The sequence below is a fragment of the Phoxinus phoxinus genome (genome assembly GCF_949152265.1).
Source record: "Phoxinus phoxinus genome assembly, chromosome: 9".
In the NCBI taxonomy this organism is placed as follows: domain Eukaryota; kingdom Metazoa; phylum Chordata; class Actinopteri; order Cypriniformes; family Leuciscidae; genus Phoxinus; species Phoxinus phoxinus.
Window position 1 is genome coordinate 19,496,699 of NC_136884.1, and position 9,768 is coordinate 19,506,466.

At 41.7% G+C, this 9,768-nt stretch overlaps 1 protein-coding gene and 1 long non-coding RNA gene across 2 annotated transcripts; both read right to left on the reverse strand.

Annotated features, from left to right (window-relative positions):
* Positions 1 to 1,202: 1,202 nt before the first annotated feature.
* On the reverse strand, positions 1,203 to 6,224 carry LOC307004083 (uncharacterized protein). The gene is made up of 3 exons (XM_079623032.1): positions 4,405 to 6,224; positions 4,081 to 4,266; positions 1,203 to 3,052 (listed from the first exon to the last, which is right to left on the reverse strand). The coding sequence occupies exons 1-3, from the start codon at positions 4,715 to 4,717 to the stop codon at positions 3,000 to 3,002; spliced, it is 552 nt and encodes a 183-aa protein (XP_079479158.1). The 5' UTR covers positions 4,718 to 6,224; the 3' UTR covers positions 1,203 to 2,999.
* Positions 6,225 to 7,990: 1,766 nt separating this feature from the next.
* LOC307004115 lies at positions 7,991 to 9,319 on the reverse strand. Its single transcript, XR_013798918.1, has 4 exons — positions 9,139 to 9,319; positions 8,890 to 9,044; positions 8,211 to 8,405; positions 7,991 to 8,106 (listed from the first exon to the last, which is right to left on the reverse strand). It is a non-coding gene; the product is annotated as an uncharacterized lncRNA (long non-coding RNA).
* Positions 9,320 to 9,768: the final 449 nt, after the last annotated feature.

Consider the following 9,768-nt stretch of genomic DNA (forward strand, 5'->3'; position numbering starts at 1 on the left):
GAGAGCCATCTAGAAGGGACAGTAGGTCTGAGAAACACACTCGGGCCGGCCAGAATGGGGCTACTAATAATAGACAAGCCCCTACCCGGCAAACCCTCTCCAGAACTCCCGGGAGCAAAGATATCGGGAAATGCGTACAGGTGTAGCCTCAACCACACCTAATACATCGCATCCAGTCCAAGCGGAGCTGGATGCATCAGGGAGAACCACATACACTCTAAAAATGGCTGGGTTAAAAACAACCCAATTGGCAACCCAGCGCTGGGTAAATATTGGACAGAACACATGCTGGGTTAAATTAACCCAGTGATATTTTATCCCAGCAGGCTGGGTTGTTGAGAAAACCCAAGATCATTTTTTTAACCATTAATGTATTTGCTATTCTGGGTTATTTTTGCTGGGTTATTCTTATAATTTCACCTGTGCTTTACTGTAAAACTGTGAATTAAGAAATAATGAAGAACAACTGTTACAATAATAATTTTTAATGCTTGTCAATTCACAAATGTGTTCAAATTGGCAGCAATGACAACAAACTGCATATTAAATTTAAATGCAAAAATCATTTACAGTACATTAAATTGTTAAATATTGTCAGTTAATAAATAAATAAATACAGATTAGTTCTAAAACTACATATTTACCTGTTTAAATACAGTGACATTACAATATAATTGTCAAAGTCAGCGAATACAAAATACAAAAAAGTTTAATATTAGTTACTCTTCCGCAAACAAGGACGTGCGAAGAAACCGAATTGCAGAAGATTCATTGCCCTCCATTTGGAAGATAACATGCTGCAAGAACTCCCAGGTAGAAGCACACTGCTTGGGGTAGTTCAAGTCAAATACATAGAATGCTTTGAAGCATACGTCAACAGCTGCAAGCAGTGTGCTTTGTTCCAAAGCTTGTCCATTGATGATGACAAAGGATTGTGCTATCTGCTGGACATTTCCCATGGCCATGACAAAGGGATGGGTTTTTGTGGACTCTGCCCGGTTTAGAAATTCCACAATGTTCGTTCGTTCCAACCTATAAAAGAAAGTAAATAGAGATTGTTTCAATGGCAACGGTGTCATTATTCAGTTGAAGTCAGTTCAGTGTTGATTCAAATCAGTTTAGATTACAAAGAACAGTGTAAAATTCATCATGAAATGGAGTTCATCATGATTTCAACAATCAATATTTTTATTAATATATTTAATCAATATCAACTGGCTGGATGTACAGTATCCTTGCTTAAAGTCGACATGAAATCAAAATTGACCCTATTTACTTTGTTAGCGCATATTACTAGTCTTGTGGTGAACAATTAATCTGTGCAAGTTAATACACAGAAAAAAATTGTTTGCCGTGGTAATCTTTAATCAAAATCTGAAAAGTTACTTCCGGTCTGGAATGGCGTTCCTTTTCTGATGACGTAGTCTGCTATGAGCAGAGATGGAAAGGAGGAGCGCTACAGTAAAACCCTGCCCTCTGTTCAATATTCCGTTTCACTTGGAAATACGTCACAACACTGGAGAAAATTTGTTTTCAACTTCCGGTTCACGCAGACTTTAAAGGGAAACTTCACCCATTTGCATTAAGCTTTGTATCATTAGAAACCCAGTCATATTTTTGAATGGTCATGGATTACATTTACATTTATTCATTTAGCAGACACTTTTATCCAAAGCGACTTACAAATGAGAAACAATAGAAGCAATTAAACTAGCAGTAGGACAACAGTATGTAAGTGCTATGACCCTTCACAATATAATGCAACACATTTTTATTTTTTATTTTTAGAATAGATAAGATAAGAAAGTGTTAATAGTGCTGAATCAAGTGCTTAAGTGCTGCCGAAAAAGATACGTCTTCAGCAGTTTCTTAAAGATGGCTACAGACTCAGCAGCTCTGGCTGAGTTAGGCAGATCATTCCACCAGCAGGGAACAGTCATGGTAAAGGTCCGAGAGAGAGATTTCGTGCCTCTTTGAGATGGCACCACAAGACGCCGCTCACTTGCAGAGCGCAAGTTTCTGGATGGCACATAAGTCTGAAGTAATGAGTTCAGGTACAGGGGAGCAGTGCCAATGGTTGTTCTGTAGGCAAACATCAGTGACTTGAATTTGATGCGACCGGCAACCAGTGCAATTTCGTGAGGAGAGGAGTGACGTGTGCTCTCTTCGGCTCGTTGAAGACCACTCTAGCTGCAGCATTCTGGATCAGTTGCAGAGGTTTGACAGTGCAAGCTGGGAGACCAGCCAGGAGAGCATTACAATAGTCCAGTCTGGATAGAACAAGCGCCTGAACAAGGAGTTGTGTAGCATGCTCTGATAGGAAGGGCCTGATCCTTCTGATGTTGTACAAGGCAAATCTGCATGACCGGGCAGTGCTAGCGATGTGGTCTGTGAAATTCAATTGGTCATCAATTACCACTCCAAGGTTCCTGGCTGATCTTGATGGAGTTATGGATGACGAGCCTAGCTGGATGGTGAAGTTGTGATTAAGTGCTGGGTTAGCCGGGATTACAAGTAGCTCTGTCTTCGCGAGGTTTAGTTGAAGGTGGTGGTCCTTCATCCAGCCAGAAATCTCTGTCAGGCAGGCTGAGATGCGAGTGGCTACCGTCGGATCATCCGGCTGGAATGAGAGGTAGAGTTGTGTGTCATCAGCGTAGCAGTGATAGGAAAAGCCATGTTTCTGAATCACAGATCCTAGTGATGTCATGTAGATTGAGAAGAGAAGTGGTCCAAGAACTGAGCCCTGAGGCACACCAGTGGCTAGATGTTGGGTCTTAGACACCTCGCCCCTCCACGACACCCTAAAGGACCTACCCGAGAGATAAGACTTGAACCACTGGAGTGCAGTACCCGAGATCCCCTTCATCTTTAGGATTGACAGGAGGATCTGGTGGTTAACTGTGTCAAAGGCAGCAGACAGATCCAGCAGGATGAAAACTGAGGACTTGGAAGCTGCCCTTGCCAATCTCAGAGCTTCAATTACTGAGAGCAGAGCAGTCTCAGTTGAGTGTCCGCTTTTGAAGCCAGACTGATTGTTGTCCAAGAGGTTGTTCTGCGTAAGAAAGGAGGAGATCTGGTTGAAAACAACTCATTCAAGTGTTTTTGCGACGAATGGAAGAAGGGATACCGGTCTGTAATTCTCTAGATGTGCTGGATTTAGAGTGGGTTTCTTAAGCAGTGGGGTTACCCGAGCCTGCTTGAATGCTGTGGGAAATGTACCAGTGTGAAGAGATGTGTTTATGATGTGTGTGAGTGTGGGTATAACAGAGGAAGAAATAGCTTGAAGTAGGTTAGTGGGAATAGGATCAAGCGGACAGGTAGTAGGGCGATTGGAAAGGAGGGGTTTGGAGACTTCGGTCTCTGAAAGCAAGGAGAAAGAGGGTAGAATGTGTGTGTTAGCTGGTAAAATGTGTGTGTTAATTTGTGGATTAGTAAATTGGCCGCTGATGGTGGTAGTTTTGTTTATGAAGAATGTGGCAAAATCATCAGCTGTTTGGGTTGATGAAGGAGGAGAAGGGGGAGGGTTAAGAAGGTAGGAGAAGGTTTTGAAAAGCATGCGAGAGTCAGAAGAATTGTTAATTTTGTTGTGATAGTAAGTCATTTTAGCAGTAGATATGTTAGCAGAGAAGGAAGAGAGGAGGGATTGATAAAGACCAAGGTCAGTATGATCTTTGGATTTGCGCCACTTCCTCTCTGCACCCCTGAGTTTAGCACGATGTTCACGGAGAACATCAGATAACCAGGGAGCAGAGGGAGTGGGGCGGGCTGGCCTGGAGGAAAGGGGGCAGAAGTTGTCCAAGCAGGATGTTAGAGTGGAGAAAAGAGTATCAGTTGCACAGTTAGTATCTAGTGCTGAGAGCTGGTCTGGTGGAGGAAGTGTGGACGAGACCAAAGAGGATAGACGAGAGGGTGAGAGTGAGCTTAGGTTACACCGAAAGGTGACCTGTGGAGGAGTGTGTGTTGTGTTCTGAGGCAGGTTGAGATTGAGAGTGAGGAGGAAGTGATCTGAGGTGTGCAGTGGAGTGACAAGAGTATGGTCAGTGGAGCAGTAGCGTGTGTAAATAAGGTCCAGTTTGTTACCCGATTTGTGAGTAGCCGGAGTCGATACTCGTTTGAGATCGAATGAGGCAAGCAGAGTGTGGAAATCAGCAGCTTGAGGTTTTTCAAGGTGGATGTTGAAGTCTCCAAGAACTATGAGAGGAGTACCATCCTCGGGGAAGGATGAGAGTAGCACATCAAGCTCCTCTAAGAAACTGCCAAGCTGACCTGGGGGACGATATACAACTACACAATGAATTTTAATAGGACTAGTGATGGTAATAGAATGTGATTCAAATGAGTTGTTGTTACACAGAGGTGGTAAATTATAAAATTTCCAATCGTTTGAGATGAGCAGACCGGTACCTCCACCCCTTCCAGTCAGACGAGGGGTGTGTGAGAAAGTGAAGTTAGTGGAGAGCGCAGCTGGTGTGGCAGTGTCCTCAGGTCTGATCCAGGTCTCAGTCAGGGCCAGAAGGCTGAGACCTGAATGACTAGAAATAGATGTAATGAAATCAGCTTTGTTAACTGCGGACTGGCAATTCCAGAGACCAATAGGAAAAGAGAAGATAGTACTAGAAGACATGGGAAGGGTACGCAGGTTGTTAGGATTGTGCCGCCTCCGACGTGTGACATTGGATTTACGAATGTTAGTAATAGTAGGGATTATAAAACACATGGTGTAAGACCTCACGAACAGAAAGATCAGTTGACAGGTGAGTAGAAAAGAGAGGAAATTACAATAAGATAAAACAGAGATAGAAATTAATACTCAAGTGCCTTGTCGGTGTCCTTGCTCGGTGGAGTCGCACAGGTAGAGTCGTTGGTCTTTACACTCTTCGGTCTTCACGCGATGAGGGCTTCACGCTGCCGCGGAGCACTAAACCTATTTATACACGCCTAATACCTGATTGTTGAATACAGCTGGTCACGCCCACTGTTTAGCCACGCAAAACTCAAAAGTCACGACACAAACAAATGCCGCGTGCGTTTTTCCAGAGTAAAACACAGTAAACAACACAAAGTTTCCTAGCAACAAAGAACCGCGCTAAAATCGACTGAGAAAAGTAAACACTCACACACAGATGTCTTCTCTTGCTGTTCAACTGCTTCTTCTGACAACTACTATTGACTTAGCTGTTTTTAAATGCTTAGCTGGCTTATGGCCACGCCCACTGTTTAGCCACGCGAAACTCAAAAGTCACGACACAAACAAATGCCGCGAGCGTTTTTCCAGAGTAAAACACAGTAAACTACACAAAGTTTCCTAGCAACAAAGAACCGTGCTAAAATCGACTGAGAAAAGTAAACACTCACACACAGAGGGAGCATTATTCCCTCATTTTCCCCTGAGAAGGGAGAAATAAGGATTTCAGTGTTGCAGTTCCTGCTTATAATGATGTAAAAATCGTAATTTTGCGTCATTCTAAGCAGGAAGTCAAATATCTTTGTAGAGGGGTTGAGACTACAAACTAGTGCTGTAGCGGCGCGTCGATGACGTCGACGATTCGACGTGAAAATTACGTCGACGTCATATTTTTTCGTCGACACATCTTTATTTCTTTTTTGCACCGTTCCCGGAGGTACAGCTCGCCACACACACGTGGGAGACTGAAACATTGCAGAATGGAGGACGAAACAGCAACCTCTTCACAGAATTCCCAATAGTGTTGTCAAAGTACCAGTCGGTACTGAAAATGTGACGGTACCAGCATTTCTGTAGTACCGGGTATATTCGGTACCCACTAATAGGCGCTGCTTTCTGTCGCTTCCGTGTTTATCTCAGCGCGGGCTCAAGACTAACTTTTTTACTATGAGGACTGTAGCCTATACCACGATATACGTTAGTGTCTGTGTGTATTAAACTGCAAAAAGACTATTTAAATATTAACCCTGCATGTTCTGCTTGTCTCTGTGTGAATGGATGGCGCAGACGTGCGGTTTCATTTACCTCACACACACACACACACACACACACACACACACACACACACACACACACACACACACACACACACACACACACACACGCACACACACACTGAAGAACGAGTGACGCTCGCGCTGTTTTTAGTCTCTGCTGCCTCAAGATATGATGACATGATGAAATTCATCTCCAGAGCCACTCTGAGAGTCACTTCATGAGCATTTTACCGTTTTGAGAAAAACTATCGTCATATCATACACACACAGAAACTCAAGGTCTTCACGGCAACCCGTCAAAATAAAAGTTCGGTTTAACTTTGAAAAAATTTACAGAAATAATGATATTAGTTTACTGTACGTACTACAATAGATTTAGCTACATCTCCATGTATTAAAAATACTACTACTAATAATAATAATGTGTGCATAAAAAGGTTGCTTATTTTTAAGCAATATTTCTCAATATTTGCGTTTTACAGCATGTAGCCTTCAATGTATTATTTACTTATGATTACTGTCATAAATAATAAAGTAATTGAATTTAATGTTTTTTTTTCTTTCAAACAGTTAAATAAAATAGAAAAATAGTTCCAACAGATTTTGAACTAATGTGAACGGTAGCTACTAACCTAGCACGAACAAACTGCACAGAGCTAAGATGCCTTGGTTAGTCCAGCACCAGCAAAGGTCACAGCTGCTAGATCTAGCTAACGGTAGCAAGCAGATTGCAGTAGCTTTTAACGTTACGTTAGCTAACTCAAGTCACGACTTAACGTTAGTTAGCATTAACTCATGCTGTGCTCGTTTACGAATCAAATACATAACGAAAAATAATTGTTATGTTAGTCGTTAGATTAGTCGACTAATCGATAAAATAATCGACCAACTAACCTCAAGCCCTACTACAAACACTCGTTCCTCATTTATCCAGGGGGAGGGACCCACTCACGCTACAGACCTATTACAGATCAGTGGGTGGGACTTCACTTGCAGAAACTAAAAGCAATATCCTCCATCTTGTTTGGAAGCTAAGCTAACAGGCGCTGTGGAGCCAGATGTGAAGTTACGACAATGGCGGAAGGTAACTTACTCAATATGATATGAAAGAAGAGGATTTAGAAAGTTCGTGGCTACTTTTACGAGCCGCAATATAGCGAAGAGCAGCTGAGGCGGATGGAGGAACAGGAGGTGCCGGCGACTTTTGCAGCCGAGACAGAAGACCTGCCTGTTGCGGACGAGAAGCCCGGACTGGGGCGGACTGGTGGTGCCGGTGCGCATACGGACACAGAGATAGAGTCCGTCTGCTGCAAATAATTTCAACTATGCCAATTTCTCCCGGACGAAATCTCTGAATCAGACGAGGACACGGACGTTTGTGTTGTGAACCATCCTAGTTCCGCTCCGCATATGTTCTGACTGAACATCCCGGTACCATGCAATAATTCACCATTTCGAAAGAAATACAAATGAGGAGTAATTCACTAATGAGTTCGCCAACTAACTTTAATGTTTGTGTGAAATTAATTTCAAGCTCTGGTGGTTAGCTAGCTTTGTAGACGGAAGAGTGATTTCTCGGATAGACGGATACCTCATACGTGCCGTTCTGGATTAGTGGGAGTGGCTTCCGGAGCTTTGCAATGTGGTGCATTGTGGGAGTTGTTGTCTTTCATACAAACGCGCCCTAAAGTTACTCTGTCTTTTCTTGGTCAAGAAAGCACCAAATTCGAAAATGATTTTACATTTCGACTACATATATGACCCACTTTCAATAAAGATTAATGTTGCTGGTAATCTTACTGGTTGAAGATCAATGAAAGCCTTTCTACCTTCGTCAATAGATGGACGAAAGACCTTCTGACCAATTCTGTACACCGTGGCAGGAAGAAGAAGGGGGAGGACCAAAAGTGCAACATCACCTCTATTCTCTGCAGAAAAGAGAAATAACATCTCAAAAACAGGACCAGCTATAACAAACATATACTAAAGTAAAATAAATATGCAATGATGATACAAACTACCTAAAGTCTTCAACTTTTCTTCCTTAATTGCAATCCTTAAAAATCTGGCAGCAAAGAATGTGACCCACGATTCAAACAACTTCAGCCCAGTTTTTCCATGAACCTGATCAAAGTCTTGGGAAATCTAATACAATGGGGTATAGGGTGTTTTAAATTATTATATAATATCTGCAATACATTAAATTAGAAATTTAACAGACAATTTTAATAACTCCATTAAACCCATACCATGCCAGGCGTGTTCAAGAGATGCGGGAACTCACGGACAACCTCTGCGATGCTCTTTGCCCCATTCTGTCGGATCCACTTAGCCCGGTATAAGGAAAGTCTCCTTCATATTCGCTACAACTTGGTTAATGGGTGCGTGATTATTTTTCAGCCAGCTCACAAGACTTTGGGCTCTCTCCGTTGGAATAGTAGGTTCTGTTTTTGCAGACAAATGATATGACATTTAAAAAGTATCACACAAGCAATAGAGCTGTTCTTACTATTTTAGCATAATGAACTCAGTCATACAGTAGACAATAAAGCCATGTTTATGCAACAGGGGCCATATTGATTTCAGTCAGAATCCAATTTATCTATTACAGAATAGCATTTCTTAAGTGCATTCTCTTATCTGAACTTGTTTTAGGATTCTTATCTTACAAAATCTTTAGTTAGGAAATCTTGAACCTCTCAATCAACTTTGAACTAATCAGCTAATAAATCAACTGTCTGTCATATTAATATTGTCTGGTACCAAGTAACCAAACCAAACAATGTTCATCCACACTTCCATTGTTTTTGTAGTGAATGGCTGTGCTTTTGATAAATCAGCCGAGTCAATGGGTCCATTCCCTAACTAACTTAGTATAATAAAGTTATGATTATGTTTTGAAAAGGATTTAATTATTTCACGACTCACCAGGAATTACCATCCTTGGTGATGGTAATGATCTGCCCTCTTCACGTCTTTGGGGTCTGGAAAGTTTTCTCATTCTCTTTCTAATGTTCCGTAGGCGTTCCTCAATGAAGCCTGTGGCTGGTCGGTGGTTTCCGACCTGGTCTGTAAAATGCCTCCTTAAAAGTATCACAAAACATACAGAGCATTTTTTACTGGCATAAAATATGGCTTAAAACTATGTGAAAGAAGAAAAAAAAATTAGGTACTTACATAGCCATTGCCTCTCAAAGTCAAAAGTCAGCTTTATTGTCGATTCTTCACATGTTCCAGACATACAAAGCAATCGAAATTATGTTTCGCTCCATCCCACGGTGAAGACAAAAACATGTAGTTAAAACTAGACTAAAGTTAAAAAACTAGACATAGCTAAAAACTATATAAATATCGCTATATATAGACATCAATAAAATAGACATTTAAATTAAGTCTGCAACCTAACAGCCTGGTGGATGAAGCTGTTGTTGAGTCTGGTAGTGCGTGAGTAGAGGCTCCTGTACCTCTTCCCAGATGGCAGGAGGCTGAACAAATTGTGAGCTGGATGACTTTCATCGCTCACAATTGTGGTCGCTTTGCGGATGAGGCGGGTGGAGTATATGTCTTTGTCTTATATGTCTCTGGTGTCTTTAAGGCAGGGAAACTCTTCAATTAAAGCCATTGCCATAGCTTTCTTTGTTTCAGTAGTTGGCCTACTCATAAAATACAAGAAGTAAATTTAAATGTACCGGTAAATCAAAAAATGATCCTTGTGTAGTTAGAATAAAGTTGTCACTCACGTTTCACCAAACTTTTCAATTAAAAAGGCCACCAGGATTCGCACCATCGCACGTCTCTGTTTAATTG

What these genes read in the sequence shown, in the direction of transcription:
- LOC307004083 (XM_079623032.1), bottom strand. Translation starts at nt 4,717, where the DNA reads ATGTGTTTTATAATCCCTACTATTACTAACATTCGTAAATCCAATGTC. An exon ending in TCTGACTGGAAGGGGTGGAG is followed by an intron (nt 4,267 to 4,404) that starts GTACCGGTCTGC and finishes ATCGTCCCCCAG; the next exon opens with GTCAGCTTGGCAGTTTCTTA. An exon ending in TCCGGCTACTCACAAATCGG is followed by an intron (nt 3,053 to 4,080) that starts GTAACAAACTGG and finishes TTTCTTACGCAG; the next exon opens with AACAACCTCTTGGACAACAA.